Source organism: Lytechinus variegatus, chromosome 9 (genome assembly GCF_018143015.1).
Source record: "Lytechinus variegatus isolate NC3 chromosome 9, Lvar_3.0, whole genome shotgun sequence".
Taxonomy (NCBI): Eukaryota; Metazoa; Echinodermata; class Echinoidea; order Temnopleuroida; family Toxopneustidae; genus Lytechinus; species Lytechinus variegatus.
In genome coordinates, this window is record NC_054748.1 from 28,150,535 (window position 1) to 28,168,170 (window position 17,636).

Here is a 17,636-nt window from a genome sequence, read left to right on the forward strand (position 1 = left end):
TTATTACCCCAGCTGTAGCTCGGCAGCTGTAATTAATAAGATTACAGCGCACATGCATTTCAAGGAATAAATTCCTGCCAGGTACCCATTCACCTCACCTGGGTTGAGTGCAGCACAATGTGGGTAAATTTCTTGCTGAAGGAAATTACGCCATGGCTGGGATTTGAACCCACGACCCTCTGTTTCAAAGTCCAGAGACTAATCCACTGGGCCACAACGCTCCACTAAAAAGAGAGAAAGTTACAGAATATCTTTTGTACTGGTTAATTGAGGTGATTACAATTCAAAATCACACGTATCTGTCTCCATTGGAAGGCTACAGAATTTCTTTTGCAGTGGTTGGTTGAGGAGATTACAATTCAAAATCACATGTATCTGTCTCCATTGGAAGGCTACAGAATTTCTTTTGCAGTGGTTGGTTGAGGAGATTACTTGCGGGTTGGAACTGATGAGGACGGGTCGATCCTCTTCTTCTTCCTCTTCCTCTGTCAAATGCAGGCTGTTAATAAAACAATACAATGATGGTAACTCACTAACTTTCAATAGTTTTATGTAAACCTAAAACTATATTGTGCACTATCAACACTCATTATGAAGGGGTATCCTTCCATTATAGGGTTATACATGTTCGACAGCAAGCAATATTAGTAGAATACCAGTAAATTTTTAAAAGTGTGATGCAGTGGTTTTGACCTTTGTGATCGAAAGTTCATGTGTTTGAATCCCACCAAGGCATTTGGGTTATTTAGCAAGGTCTCAATCTATACTTGGTCTCTTTCTCTGCCCAAGTAATAGCTGGCTGTACATGAGGAGATGCAAGCATCAATGTTGTTTAGCAATTCAAAGTATCCTACTTCCTAAAGAAGTGAAGATTTAGTACACAGGTAAGGAGGCAATTCAAAATCCGAAGGCCAGGTAATCAATTAGTCTTTAAGTAAAGCGCTTACAAACATTGTTCCGAAATGAGAGGCGCTATGTAAAAGCGGAATATCTATACGCATCCATGAGAATCCCCTGGACCCATGCTATTCCTTCCTACCTGAAAAGAACCAGCGGCTGTTTGTTTCGGTTTCCTTGGCTGTCTCGTCGATGTCTTGGTCATTAATCCAACCAAACTTGATGTCAGGTTGCAGTGATTCAGTAACGGGTTGTACTTATCCAGGACTTCCAGCTGAAAAAAAGGAGAAAATTTTAGGATGGAATATTGAAAACCATTTATAGGCAAAAACCAGAGCTGCCAACCTGAACAAGTACATTTCAGTATTTTAAGAGCTGAAAATCAGTATTTTGGCGAAGAAATCAGTATTTTCAATGAAACACCATTGGACAAGATATAAACTGAAACATTAGAAATAAGTATTTTGTATGAAACCATCAGTATTCTTTTTCATTTTTCAGTACTAAATACTGAAAATCAGTACTACTTGGCAGCTATGCAAAACTAAGTCTGATACAAACAACTCGCTCATGAATAAGAATGGGTGTACAGTAGTTTAGTATAGTCACAATATTATGGTAATTTGTATGAGACTAACAGGAACAGGTGCCAGTCACACTTCAAGATTATGCACCTAATACCTTGGTCACATTTGCTCTATGGCGGCCCGTACGGTGAGGTCGAAAACAGCCGTTTTATACCAGCTACATGTAGGTGGTATGAATAAAATGGCCATCTTCGACTCGCCGTACGGCCGCCGTAGAGCAAATGTGACCGAGGTACGATGCATGACTTCTCTGAAAGGCATTAATCTGTATCCTCTATGTCACAAAAAAATGTTTGTGTACACTAAAGTGAGCGTTTATGACATAACTGGATAAAAGCCTTAACATTTGTAACTTTTTTATAATGTACATGTAGGCTTATATGAGCAGGGTGAAAGAGCCACTTACTTTATCTAGGTACTGTGCGACTAGATGAAGACTATCAGAAACTGGTGTTTCTGATGGCAATTGATAGTCCCCTGGTAGCATAAGTTCGTTGACTGCTACAGGTCTGATTAGAAGCGACGTTGACGGCGAAGGCAAAATGATGAAATGACCCCTAGGTTTAGGGACAGTAGAGCTGCTTGGGTACGTGGGGAATTCATTAGGCTCAAGCCGTGTAACGAGACACATCTCCTGGAAGAGGAAGACAAGGAAGTAGAAGAATATCGTAATGTAAATCATGAACTTAAAAGGATGGTCCAAGCTGAAAATATTTATATCTTAAAACATAGAGTAGAATTCACTGAGCAAAAGGCCGAAAATTTCATAAAAATCGGATAACAAGTAATAAAGTTATTGAATTTTAAAGTTTAGCAATATTTTGTGAAAACAGTCATCATGAATATTCATTAGGTGGGCTGATGATGTCACATCTCCACTTTGTTTTCTTATGTTATTACATAAAATCATATTTTTTTTTCATTATTTCATACTTGTGCGAATAATATGCAATAATAAGCAATAAATATCTAATGCACTAAATCAGTTGTCAATCCAATTTTTCTAGTTCTTGGAGATTTTTTTTTAATAAACCTAATTTCATATAATAAAATACAAAAGAACAAGTGGAGATGTGACATCATCAGCCCACCTAATGAATATTCATGATGACTGTTTTCACAAAATATTGCTAAATTTCAAAATTCAATAGCTTTATTATTTCAGTGAATTCTACTCTAATTATGAAGCTATAAATACTTTCTGCCCGGATCATCCCTTTAAAATCATCTTATCAACATGTCATGTACCATTCTCCTAATTATTCTTCTTAACACTACCATTCAGTCACGTTCAATTATGGAACGTTTTGGCCCAGTGGATTAGTCTTCTGACTTTGAAACGGAGGGTCGTGGGTTTGAATCCCAGCCATCTGTCATGCCGTAATTTCCTTCGGCGAGAAATCCACCCACAATGTGCTGCACTCTACCCATGTGAGGTAAATGGTTACCTGGAAGGAATTTATTCCTTGAAATGCTTCCGTGCTGTAAAAGGCTGCGGGGCTAAAGCCAGGGTAATAATACCCAAGTCCTTTTAAGCGCGTAGGGTTGTTATGTCATAATGTGATATGCACAATACAAAAACTAAAAAAAAATCCATTTATTCAAAATCATTTGATTCTCATATATCCAACTGCACTCAGATTCAATGACAGCTTTATATATCCTTTTTCATTGTGTATATACACCATATGCGGGCAAGCCAGATTCTATATGAAAAGTTGGTGTAATAATACATTTATAGAGAAATGTCATTCCAAGGTGATAGGTGATATCTATTAAAAAGTGAAATATTTTTTTATTAAATTCCAATTCAAAGGACAAGTCTACACAAACAAAAACTTGATTTGAATAAGAGAAAAAATTAACACGCACAGCACTGAAAGTTTCGTCAAAATTGGATGTAAAATAGGAAAGTTATCACATCACTTACACACTATTTCTTTTGTATTTTATTATATGAAATATTTTATTTTCTCGTCATTGTCATGTGAATTGAAGTTTCACTCCTCCCTGAACACGTGGAATTTCATTATTTTATCATTTTGTGCTTCAGGCAAGGAGGCACTAATCGTCAAATTCATAAAAATTGAAATATAGTATAATTCAAACAATAAAAAAACAAAAGAAATAGTGAGTGACATCATCAACTCACTCATTTGGATGTAACTGGATCATAAATGTAACTATTTTGTTAAAAATAAGTGAAAATTTGAAATGTCATAACTTTCTTAGTTTACATCGATTATAATGAGATTTTCAGCATTGTGCTTGTCTGATTTTTCTCTATTGATTCAAATCAACATTTTCTGAGGTGGACTTGACCTTTAGCTTTGGTGTTCCTCTTTGTTGGTGCATGCATGATTTAAAAAATGAAATTTAGAAAACATGTTTCGAGGTGGAATATCTTGTTGCTTGAACAAACCTTCTTAAAACCATTCTTGCCAACTTACCCTGTGATGTAGATGATGGCAAAGTGCATGGAAGTTCTGTTGATTTGAATCTAGTTCTTCCCAGTCTAGTTTCCAGCATGCTGTCGGCCTTGCAATCATCGGCTGACCAAACATCTTTATATAGAGAACATAAATAGAAATGAAAATGAAACCCATGACGAAACAAGTGGAATGCCTCTGGCCGTCTAACCTACATCACGCGGTTCAATATAGCAGCAGTGCTGACTTTGAATACTACTCTAACTCGCACAAGAAGTTCAGTAATACATGGTTACTCTTATGTCCACTTTTTATGAACTAGACCAATAAACTTACAGAGATATGATGGTTATTCAACAAAAAACCCCAACATGGCCAAAGTTCATTGACCTTACATGACCTTTGACCTTGATCATGTGACCTGAAACTCGCACAGGATGTTCAGTGATACTTGATTACTCTTATGTACAAGTTTCATGAATCAGATCCATAAACTTTCAAAGTTTTGATGGTAATTCAACTGATACACCCAATTCGGCCAAAGTTCATTGACCTTTGACCTTGGTCATGTGACCTGAAACGCGCACAGGATGTTCAGTGATATTTGATGACTCATATGTCCAAGTTTAATGAACTAAACTAATAAACTTTCAAAGTTATGATGGTAATTCAACAGATACCCCCGATTCGGCCAAAGTTCATTGACCCTAAATGACCTTTGACCTTAATCATTAGGCCTGAAACTTGCACAAAATATTCAGTGATGCTTGATTACTATTATGTCCAAGTTTCATGAATCAGATCCATAAACTTTCAAAGTTATGATGGGAATTCAACAGATATCCCCAATTCAGACAAAGTTCATTGACCCTAAATGACCTTTGACCTTGGTCATGTGACGTGAAACTCATGCAGGATGTTCAGTGATACTTGATTAACCTTATGTCCAAGTTTCATGAACTAGGTCCATATATTTTCTAAGTTATGATGACATTTCAAAAACTTAACCTCAGGTTCAGATTTCAATGTTGATTCCTCCAACATGGTCTAAGTTCATTGACCCTAAATGACCTTTGACCTTGGTCATGTGACATGAAACTTTAATAGGATGTTCAGTAATACTTGATTAACCTTATGGCCAAGTTTCATGAACTAGGTCCATATACTTTCTAAGTTATGATGTCATTTCAAAAACTTAACCTCAGGTTAAGATTTGATGTTGACGCCGCCGCCGTCGGAAAAGCGGCGCCTATAGTCTCACTCTGCTTCGCAGGTGAGACAAAAACGAATAATAAAACAGTTGAAACCAACTAAACATCCACTAGATTGCAATAGGTGATCAATTAGTTTCAATTTGGACCAATGGATTTAAGTAGGTAAATCTCAGATTTCACTTGGCATCCTATTCCAACATGTATACCAGGCATTGTGTCAGCTGGTGCAATTGTTCCTATTGCATTTCAATAGAAATGTTTAGTTCAACCATTCTCATTGTGATCAAATGTAAATTTGTTCAATCTGGGCAACTGGTTTCAATAGAGGGTGGGGGGGGGTGTCAATTTGCACTTATGCTGGTTGCAATGGGAAACAATTTATTTGGACCAGTGGGCTGAACACTTGGAATCAATTTGGACTACTGGTTTCAATGGGGGGGGGGTGTCAATTTGCACCAATAATGGTTGCAATGGGAAATAATTTATTTGGACCAATGGGCTGAACAGTTGCAAACAATTTGGACTACTGATTTCAATGGGGGGGGGGGGGGTGTCAATTTGCACCAATAATGGTTGCAATGGGAAACAATTCATTTGGACCAATGGGTTGAACAGTTGGAAGCAAGTTGGACCAATTGGTTTCAACAGTAGGTCCAAGGTTTCAATCAGGACCAATAGGGATTATGCAAATAGCCAATTGAGCAAAGTTTACCTCATTTGCATATTTGCTCTTGAAAGAAAAAAATCTATTACAATAAATTTCAAATACAAATAGATTTTCCTTTTGCTAAGTCATAGCTTATTCCACACAATGAGGTTGGCATTGTAACTGCCTCCATATCTTTTTTAAAGTCATGAAAAAAAGGGAGAAAAGAAACGAGAAAGAAAACAAGTGGAATGCCTCTGGCCGTCTCACCTGCATCAAGCGATTCAACACAGCAGCAGTGCTGACTTTGAAAACTACTATAACTCGCACAAGATTTTCAGTGATACTTGGTTACTCTTATTTCCATGTTTTATGAACTAGACCAATACATTTACAGAGATAGGATGGTAATTCAACAAATACCCCCAATGTGGCCAAAATTTATTGACCTCACATGACCTTTGACCTTGATCACGTGACCTGAAACTTGCACAGGATATTCAGTGATACTTGATTACTCTTATGTCCAAGTTTCAAAAGTCAGATCAATAAACTTGCAAAGTTATGATGGTAATTCAACAGATACCCCTATTATGGCCAAAGTTCATTGACCTTTGACCTTGGTCATGTGACCTAAAATGCAAACAGGATGTTCAGTGATTATGTCCAAGTTTTATGAAATAGACCAACATACTTTCAAAGTTATGATGGTAATTCAACAAATACCGGCCCCCAATTCGGCCAAAGTCTATTGACCCTAAATGACCTTTGACCTTGATCATGTGACCTGAAACTTGCACAGGATGTTCAGTGATACTTGATTACTATTATGTCCAAGTTTCATGAATCAGATCCAAAAACTTTTAAAGTTTTGATTGTATTTCAATAGATACCCCCAAATCGTCCAAAGTTTATTGACCCCAAATGACCTTTGACCTTGGTCATGCAGGATGTTTGGTGATACTTGATTAACCTTATGTCCAAGTTTAATGACCTAGGTCCATATATTTCCTAAGTTATGATGACATTTCAAAAACTTAACCTCAGGTTAAGATTTTGACCCAGAAGGAAAAACCAGTTAGACCAGTAATTTTTTTTACTGGTTTCCAGTATAATTTTACTGGTTTCTTTATATTTTTACTGGGCCAGTTGATTTTTAACTGGACCAGTAAAATTTACCTGGAGACCAGTTCCAACAATTGCATTCTGGTTACTGGTCCAATAAATAATGACTTTCAAGTCAGATCATTTAACAAATTATGAAAAATTAATCTTGCAATTCAGAGAAAATTATCATTATCGTTATCATTTATCATTGTTATCATCATTGCTCTTATGATTATCACAATTACTGTTATTATGATCATTCTTGTAATCATTCTTATCACTGTTGTTGATATTGTAATTATTATTATTAATATTATCATAATTATCAATTATTGATATTATCATTAAAATAATTATTTCCTCTAATTATGATTAAGATCAAAGCAAGATGTATTCCTCTGATATATAGTCAACTGGTCTAAAGTAATTCAATGTTTGAAATTAAACTGGTCAAGACCAGTAATACCAGTAATTCTCACGTGGTTTACCTCATTTGCATATTTCCTGTTTTTTAAAGAAAAATCAGGATTTATAATGGAATATCTTTGCAATAGCACTCATTGTTGTTTGAAAACCTTCAAAATAATTGTGTGAACTAATTCACGATGAAAATGTGTAATTTTATACATCACATTCAAAATAACAGCAGAAAGATTAATTTACTAACCATCTTTTCCATCACATTTCACTGGCCATGGTATATAACAAACCAAATGCATGTAATAAACTGATCCAGTAAGACCAGTACGAGGACCAGTTCGACCAGTTTGAGGACCAGTTAGACCAGTATGAAGACCAGTGAGACCAGTAACAACCACCAGAAACAAGACCAGTATACTTAAAGACCAGTTTAATTTTTAACTGGACCAGTAAAATTTTAACTGGACCAGTATGACCAGTTAGACCAGTAAACCGATGTTCCAATTTCCAGAGTTACCAGTTAAAATTATACTGGTCTAACTGGTCCAGTGGAACTGGTTTTTCCTTCTGGGTAAGATTTTGATGTTGATTCCCCCAACATGGTCGAAGTTCATTGACCCTAAATGACCTTTAACCTTGGTCATGTGACATGAAACTCTAAAAGGATGTTTAGTAATACTTGATTAACTTTATGGCCAAGTTTCATGAACTAGGTCCATATACTTTCTAAGTTATGATATCATTTCAAAAACTTAATTAACCTCAGGTTAAGATTTGATGTTGATGCCGCGGTCGCCAGAAAAGCGGCGCCTATAGTCTCACTCTGCTATGCAGGTGAGACAAAAAGAGATTGTTATTTTTACCAGTGAGTCACATATTCCCTGGAGTTTAACCATCTGCATAACCCGTAGTCTGCTGACTGGGGTGGTTTGTGTTACTGTAGATCCTTGCATGGATGATACAGATGTTTTGGGTTGTGGACCACTCATCATCACCTGCTGTTGGAAAAAAATGAAATATACATGTATAATGGGTGATGAAGTGTCATTCCATGGGTAAGGGCAATTTTTATGATAGATCAGAACAAAAATAACTGTGGAGCGTTGAGGCCCAGTGGATTAGTCTTCCGACTTTGAAACAGAGGGTCGTGGGTTAGAATCCCAGCCGTGTCGTAATTTCCTTCAGCAAGAAATCTATCCACACTGTGCTGCACTCAACCCAGGTGAGGTGAATGGGTATCAGGTAGGCCTAGGCAGCCCAGCTAAAGCAGGGGAAATAATAATAGCAGGGCCCGCTGGGAAAACAGTTTCCAGAAGTCGCTTCCCTGGGTAAATATACCTATATTATTATTATTATCATAACTGTCTCCTTTGAAGGGACTTACTTGCTTGGCATATATCTGCCAATAATCACTTCAAGAAAAAAAGGGTTTCTCACTAAGGTTTAATAATCAATCATGATGTATTTAAATTTTAGACAAAAGGGGCTATGGGCAATGATTTGATGCAAAAAAAAATAATAATTTGAACTACAGAATCTGAAAGTGATTTCAATTTTTTGACATGATGAATAAGAATGAAAATGATGAAATGAAATGATGAAAATCCATATTTTATTGTTCGAAATAGACATGAAATACTTCAAAAATTTGCTTTGCCCAATTAATCATGGGCCCGGCAGCCGCTGTGCAGTGCCAGATCGATGAGGCTCTATCCCTTAACCGTTGAACACCAAAAAGGGTAGCAGCAACTCCCATCTTTTAATGTCTTTTCATCTGACGCGGTCGGGGTTTGAACCCCCGACCTCCCGGTTGTGAGACGGACGCTCCACCAACTGAGCCAACACACCGCCATGGATTTCTGTGGTAGGAAACCTTTCTCACATTTCAAACTTACTAATATTGCAAGTAAATTCTTTTTTTAAAAATATTTTATTGGTGACTTTTCCACCAGCGCTTGCACAGCAGAATCAAAATCAAGGGTTTCAAGGGCGTTTCAAATTACTGCAAATGATGCATGCACATGAGTTCATTAGGCGATCTATCCTCACGCGTGTTGAGGCTCCGTTCAATCTATTGCACGAAGACGTTAGGCTGAGTGCAATGGGGTGAACACAGCCTCAACGAGAGTGGATAGGTTACATAATGGACGAATGAAGGCATGCATCATTTGGTTTATACAACAAATTTTCTAGATTTTGTTATATGACAATAGAAAAGAATTAACAAAAGAAAAGAATTAACAAAAGCAGATGGAATAAAGAAACATTTTGCCTTTGTCTGACAATTAATTTTCTCTGAAAATATTTTTGTTTTCCCGGTTTATGAAAGCAGTTATTTGTGTTCTTTTGTGACGCACTTTGATTCATGAATTTCAGTACGCACAGTCGATCAGTTGATGCGCTTATTTCGACGCGCGCAAACACACACATACAAAATGTACGTATACACACATGGTTAGTGGTACACACTGAAGGAGAAAGCTCAACTGTGCAATGGAAAAATAAAAAATGCACGGTCGCCATGCAATGGAAAATAAAATTTGCATGCAGCACAAAATGAATCAAATACTGAATGGCTTTCAACCAATCAAATTACAAGAATCTTTGTAGGAGTTGTATAATACAATTTCAGGTGTTACAATTCATGTGATTTGAATTTAGACTGGTATACTTACAAACTGTGCGTTGAAGGGTAGCAATGCAGGGTCGATGAATCTCTCTTGTAAGTCACACTTGAGCACCAGCTTGTCTGAGGACATTACTTATACACAAAAGATAAGAAACACAACTGGAATAAGCATGATCAGAGCTTGTCTGAGGACATAACTAAATACACAAGGTCAGGAATGCAATAAAACGATGAGCGCTAGCTTCTCCGAGGTCATTACTTAATATACACATATTCAGTAACAAAAGGGGAATAAAGCATGAACAGTTGCTTATCTAAAGACATCATTAAATATACACAAGATCAGTAACATGAGGATAATACAGCTTGTTGGAGGAGATTTAGTTTAATGAATGTGCACCAGATTAAGAATTACACTTGTTATATGAAATGGCTTTATTCCTTTTCTATCGCAACATAATCTTTTCATATCTACCTCTGATTTGGACCATAAAATCATGGGCTGAAAGTCTCTCTGAACGGCCCTTCATCTTAGTGATTATAACAGAAACAGGATCATAATTCGCTCAAACTTTAACATCGCTTTAAGTTTTTTTAAAACTAATTTTTAGGCATAAGATATGAGAGGATGTTGTGATGGGGGAGGGTGTCATTATAAACTTCTAAACACTAAAGGAAACTCAAATCTTGCATTTTGCCTCTACATCAATATGTTATATATATGTATGTTTAGCATACAGATATATGGTCAGCCAAATGCATGTATCCATATATGAGTAGAATGAAAGGCTTAAATTGGTTACCATTTAACCAAACATTTTTTTTCATTTAGGGTTATATTATCGAATTCTACTATTTAACCAAGATAATGTTTGCCCTTTTTATATGATCACCTAACTGCGTTTAAAGAGGTATTACTTTTATAACCGTATGTTAAAACGTACCTTTTGCCTCCAAAATCAGGTTTTGTGGCTTACCCCTATCCAGTATTGTATGCCTACCTCCGTTTGGAAACAAGAGATGCAACTGTTCTCTGTCCGTTCCACAATCATGAAACCAGCCGGTGAAAAATGACTGGAAACTTAGCTCTCCTGAGAAAGAGATAGAAAGGGCGGAAAAAACAAAGCCAAATGAAACCAGCCGGTGAAAAATGACTGGAAACTTAGCTCTCCTGAGAAAGAGATAGAAAGGGCGGAAAAAACAAAGCCAAATGAAACCAGCCGGTGAAAAATGACTGGAAGCTTAGCTCTCCTGAGAAAGAGATAGAAAGGGCGGAAAAAACAAAGCCAAATGAAACCAGCCGGTGAAAAATGACTGGAAACTTAGCTCTCCTGAGAAAGAGATAGAAAGGGCGGAAAAAACAAAGCCAAATGAAACCAGCCGGTGAAAAATGACTGGAAACTTAGCTCTCCTGAGAAAGAGATAGAAAGGGCGGAAAAAACAAAGCCAAATGAAACCAGCCGGTGAAAAATGACTGGAAACTTAGCTCTCCTGAGAAAGAGATAGAAAGGGCGAAAAAACAAAGCCAAATGAAACCAGCCGGTGAAAAATGACTGGAAACTTAGCTCTCCTGAGAAAGAGATAGAAAGGGCGGACAAAACAAAGCCAAATGAAACCAGCCGGTGAAAAATGACTGTAAACTTAGCTCTCCTGAGAAAGAGACAGAAAGGGCGGAAAAAACAAAGCCAAATGAAACCAGCCGGTGAAAAATGACTGGAAACTTAGCTCTCCTGAGAAAGAGATAGAAAGGGCGGACAAAACAAAGCCAAATGAAACCAGCCGGTGAAAAATGACTGGAAACTTAGCTCTCCTGAGAAAAAGGACGGACACAACAAAGCCAAATGAAACCAGCCGGTGAAAAATGACTGGAAACTTAGCTCTCCTGAGAAAGAGATAGAAAGGACGGACAAAACAAAGCCAAACAAACTTTATCATTAAATTAAATTCACTGGCCCGTATTCTGAAGTCGGGTTTAACTTAGACCACGGTCTAACTCTGTGCTAGAATTATGGGGAGCCAAAAATAAAAAAAAAATCTGTGTATATTTTATATTTCTCATGCTTACTATTTTGTTTCTTTTTGCTTTCATAAGGAGGGAAAATGCTTCAAAATACTTATAGTATAGTATAAATAGTTATCATTCCTAGACAATTATGACCAAATTGGGTATCATATGAGTTAATAAATACTGTGCGGGATTTGTGCCCTGATTGGCTCTCCATAGCTAAACCACAACTTTACACCAGGGTCTAATTTAAGCCCCGAGTTCAGAATACGGGCCAATGAGATATCCTCATGTTTATACAGAGACGAATGGAAACTTCAGTAAAAGTTAAATTGGAAGAGATAAGCCTCCTTGTGGCAGGCGCCTGATGATAAATATGTAGTGCTTCATAACAGTGTAAAATAGTCTGACCGGAAACACCAGCCCAATTTCATTCCATAGACTAACATTCGTTAACATTAATCTCCCCAGTGGCTGCACAAATTTAATATTAGATACAATGTTCAGAATTTAAAAAAAAAAATAATAAGCTGCTTTTAGGATTACCCTAATAATTTTCACACAATTTACACTAATCGTTATTCATGTACAATGGAGGACCGTGGCCTGGAGGAGATAATGATTAGAGGGGCACTGTATTGCTTGTGAACAATGCTGTGCCCCTCCAATGCTTTGTCTTCACCGGGTCACGGTCCACCAATGTTCATGTATGATAGAATAAAATGAATTACTTAGAATTGAACTGAATGTTAACCTTAGTCTTTACACAAACCTGGCTCGATAGTTGTTACATCCAGTATGCCGGTGAGGTTGTCAGAGGATGCACTAGAGCTGATTGGACTGTCATGACTAGAACTTGCCAGACTCACAACAAGAATCTTCTACAAAATCAAAGAAATCATGCTCCAATGAGAAAACCACAATTTTCAGAGTATGAATTGGTAAATAAAAAAATAAACATATCAGTTTGTTTGATATTTTAGCACAAAATATATTTGCATACAAACCTTACACTTCTGGAGAACATTGATAGGACTCAACAGATGTTTTATCTGACAGTCTTTTTTTTCTGGCAGTTACCATAGTAACAGCAACATACCACAGCTTTTCGGCCAATAAACACCAAGGAAAGTTGTCAGATCAGACTGCTTGTCAAAGTCCTAACAAATATTGACATATTTCCCTTTTTGGGGGGTGGGGGTATGATCAGTACTAAAAGATGGTTCATTATGTTAAACAGAATAAAGTATAAAAAAAGTCTCCATGTGACCTCTGTTTGAAAAACTTACAGGTAACTGTACAGTTGACCTTTCAAAACAAAATATGCAATGCAGATAACAAACAGTATGAGGTAAAGTCATATTTTGGGGGAGAGGGGGGGGGTCTCATAGAGGAACAACACAGATAAATTGTTTTGAGGCTACTTTTGGGGCTCTAAGGGCAAAATTTAAATTATTACAAATTACATTGCACTGTATGGGAAGTTCGAGGGTTCTTTTTATACGCCCCTCCTACGAGTTGTATTATGGTATATCACACTCGATGTCCGTCCGTCCATCCGTCCACTAAATTTTCCTTGTAAACGCAATAACTTCAGATTAACTTAACCTAGGCTCATATAATTTAAAGTGCATGATACTTGCATCGATTTCAAGAAGCCTACTGATTTTGAGGTCAAAAGGTCAAGATCACAGTGACATGTTTTCATCCTACCCTTCTGCAGTCCTTGTAAACACGATAACATCAGTTTAACTTAACCTTGGCTCATATAATTTGGTGTGTATGATACTAGCATAGATCTCAGGAATTAAGCCTATTGATTTTGAGGTCCAAAGGTCAAGTCGCCACCTTCCACTATTCTTGCTCAAACAATAACTCAATTTTCCGTGTTACAGGTGGGTGTATCATGAGCTTGCCCCAGCGACACTCTTGTTGGCATTTCAAAGGGAATGTATTTTCACCTCAGATCGAGACATGGGCGAAAATCGCGGGGAGAAGGGGGGGGGGTCACAATTAAAAATGTCCCCCATACTATTTTTGGTCTGTTATGATGGAGTAAAAGAAGACATTCACAATCGAAATAATACATGTATTTTTGAATAAATTACCTTACATTTTTTTTTTGGGGGGGGGTTAAAATGGCCTTAAAATTTTCATGATAACCTTTTCTTTTCTTTTTCCAGCCCCGGATCCTCCCACCTTTGGGGGCAGATTTCCACCCATACTCAGAGAGATTAAGAGAATGGAAGGGAAGGAAGGGGGGGGGGGCATTGGCAGCAAAAGCCCAAAAAATAAGGGGAGGGGGGTCCACCTGAAATTTTTGGGATGGGCACAGGTAAAAAACTTGACAAGGCAAAAAAAAGGTCATCAATCCTTAATTTTAGGGGGGACACAGGAAACAAAATTAAAAAGCAAAAAAAAAAAAGGTTATTAACAAAAAATTTACCCCCCACCTCAAAGTTAGGGGGGGGAGGTCAGGTCCCCCTGCTTCCGTCGCCTAGGGGGGGGGGGGCCGGTGAACATACCCTAAGACTTTCCAGGTCCATTTCAGTGAGTATTTGGTCGAGCTGTTTAGAGACTTCTCCTCCTTGCTTGCAGGTTATAATGATGACTTCCAACTGACAACTAAAACTTGTTGTCTAAAGAAGAATAGAAGTATTACCAAGGTTACTTGACAATGTAAATGCCATTAAGTTTATTAAAAAAGTTGAAATAAAATATTTCAAAAATTTATTCATACATGTATGATGACTAAATGTGCATGATATCTTATAGCTATCTTGGAATGATAACAAATACAACTTTCTTTGCTACTAAAGGATGGGGCAAGAACACATTTAACATTAGAAATATTCATTACAAAACATTGCGCATAATTTTAGCTCAGATTGTGACTATAGCTAATCCTCTGACTACTGAATTCTTTAATTTCCACAGGCTTTGTACAGGGACAACCCAGTTCAGTAGACTATGGGTTAAAGTGGACTTCAGAATGCAGGCCAGAAGGATTCACTGTTCCATAATCATTTAAAGGTTGAATCCACCCCAGAAAAATGTTGATTTGAATAGATAGAGAAAATCGAACAAGCAAAAACGCAGAAAATTTCACTAAAATTTGATGTAAAATAAGAAAGTTAAGACATTTTAAATTTCTGCTTATTTTTCACAAAACAGTGATATGCACAATTCAAATGAGACAATCGACGATGTCCCTCACTCACTATTTCTTTTGTTTCTTATTGTTTGAATTACATGTATACAATATTTCATTTCTTATCAATTTGACAAAAAGGACCAACTTGACTGAATCATACAATATTAAACAATGCTAATTTCACATGTTCAGGAAGGAATTAATTGATTTTCACTTGACAATGAGGAGAAAAATAGAATATTTCCGATTTCAAATAATAAATACAGAAGAAATAGTGAGTGGATGATGATGTCATCAGTTTCCTCATTTGCATACCCACCAGGATGTGTACATTTAACTCTGTTGTGAAATTGACCAAAAGTTTAAAATGTCAAAACTTTCTTATTTTACATCCGATTTTGATGAAATTTTCAGTATTATGGTTGTTAGATTTTTCTCTTTTTATTAAAAACAACTTTTTGTTGGAGTGGACTTGTCCTTTAATACCTGTCTCAAAGTCTGTGACTGACGTTTGAATTGCGTAACAGTATCCTGTAAGGCTTGTGGGAGGTTGCTCTCCTGTGAGATGGCGAAGGTTTTCAACTCGTGAAGGGCATTCTGGAGTCTTGAGAAGTTTCCTTTGACATGCTGCAGTGGAAATAGGTTCTGTGGAGAGAGAATGATAGAGAGACAATAGGAGGGTAGGGAGAAGAAAAAAAAGAGAACAAAAGTCGAGAGAAAGAGAATGGTTACACATCCTTACAACCATGGCCATATTAAGCAGCTAGCTGGGGGTGGGAGGAGGAGGGGGTGTCCTCCAGATATTTGGAAAAACCTACTCATTTTTACTGCAAATCTTCACGAAGACGCAAGATAACCAAATCCTTCTTTACCTTCAAAAAACACCTTTGTGATTAACTCAGCTGCTTTACTCCCTCAAAATTCTTTGGCCTATCATTCAATGTACACCCAGGGAGGGGGGGGGGGATCCCAAGTACTGCCTTGCTTCCTCTATTCATCTGCTCTTTGAATACCACACCACAAATAACATGCAGAGAAAACGTACAGAGAGATGCAACTCCAATCTGAGTACTTTCGTATTTCTCATCAATGGATCAAGTGGCATTTGTAACAACATACCAAAATTCACACTCCAGCAAAACAACACATTCAGTACAAGAGCCTAAGGACATGCACATGTTAAAAGGGCCATTTCCCCCTCCCCTCTTAACAAATAAAATTCACACTCCAGCGAAACAACACATTCAGTACAAGAACCTATGGACATGCACATGTTAAAAGGGCAATTCCCCCCCCCCCCCATTGAGTTTTGACAAATAAAATTCAAATTCAAGTATTTGTAGCACATACCTCCGAGTGAGCACCAAGAGCGAACAGTCCAAAGAACGGAATCCTCGCGGGTCCAGACATATTACAGGCCAGGGCTAGGGTATGTTCCAGGGCTTGGTGGAGGTCATAGCAGATCTCAGCAGAGAAAGGATGGGAGAAATCAACCAACAGTATCCGGGCTATTGATACAAATAGATGATGGATACAATTTTTTTTTGCAATACTACTTATAATCATTATACAAGTTTATCATTAAGATGACAACCATTTCTCCATCATCATAAATTACTATTGTTGTTTTGATCATAATTAATTACCAATATCATTTATATCAATTGAAATTGCTGCCCGCTTTCTACGTCATGTGCACTGCACTTCTCTATCCCTCCCCTCTTCTTCCCCTAACCCCCCCCCCTTCCACCTTAATGCTGTTTGTATTTATTTGTAAACAAAAGCTCTACATATCATTACGACTCAGTGTTTTTTGTGTGTAATGAAACTAAGTTTATTTAGGGTCTTGCCTTTTGTACAAGCTTGGCTTTTTTCGGCAAGACCCTCCGTTTTACTTTCAAATACAAATGTCATATTAGTTTTTTTTTTAATTTTTTAAATCATGTTCCTTAAGTCTAAGACTATGTTATATATATCTATTATGTTTTGCAGTATTTTCGACCTTATGTTATATTTATCATTCTTATGTTGTGAAACGGAAATCAATAAAATCAAATCAAATCAAATCAGATTCTAATCATCATTATTACTATTAGCCTTATAATTGTTCTTGTTGTTACTATCATTATTTTCTAGTATTATCAACATCATCATTATGAGTATTATTATCATTATACTATTATTTCGCTATTCATACATATATAAACATACTTCATTATCAACTTACAGACATTCATGGTAAAGATGGGTATGGAGACGTTTTACTGACTCATGATCTAACAGTTCAGCACACGAGTGTAAAGACCCAGTGCTCAGTCAGTCAAGACCCCATGTAAAGTAAAGGACTGCAAAATAGGGATTATCTGTACCTTACTCCTGCAGCCAAGACCATCACCCCATTACAACAAACCCTGTAACCTGTCACCTCGATCTAGGCTAGCATTCATTAAATCTCAAGTAAGAAGTAATTTTGTCCCAGTTAAGTAATAAGTTTTGAATTTTTTCAATCAACCTACGTCATACATGTAGTATGTACTAGATCTAAATA

At 37.0% G+C, this 17,636-nt stretch overlaps 1 protein-coding gene across 1 annotated transcript in view; it reads right to left on the reverse strand.

The window, feature by feature from the left end:
• Positions 1-428: 428 nt before the first annotated feature.
• The window catches only part of LOC121421922 (meiosis 1 arrest protein-like), a 19,582-nt gene continuing 2,374 nt past the window's right edge, over positions 429-17,636 (reverse strand). The window contains exons 3-13 of the mRNA XM_041616722.1: positions 16,439-16,596; positions 15,575-15,733; positions 14,460-14,573; positions 12,707-12,815; positions 10,931-11,020; positions 9,976-10,061; positions 8,164-8,295; positions 3,935-4,048; positions 1,891-2,118; positions 1,040-1,171; positions 429-485 (exon numbers count right to left, since the gene is read on the reverse strand). Of these exons, the coding sequence (XP_041472656.1) occupies positions 429-485; positions 1,040-1,171; positions 1,891-2,118; positions 3,935-4,048; positions 8,164-8,295; positions 9,976-10,061; positions 10,931-11,020; positions 12,707-12,815; positions 14,460-14,573; positions 15,575-15,733; positions 16,439-16,596 (1,379 nt within the window). The remainder of the gene's footprint in view (positions 486-1,039; positions 1,172-1,890; positions 2,119-3,934; positions 4,049-8,163; positions 8,296-9,975; positions 10,062-10,930; positions 11,021-12,706; positions 12,816-14,459; positions 14,574-15,574; positions 15,734-16,438; positions 16,597-17,636) is intronic.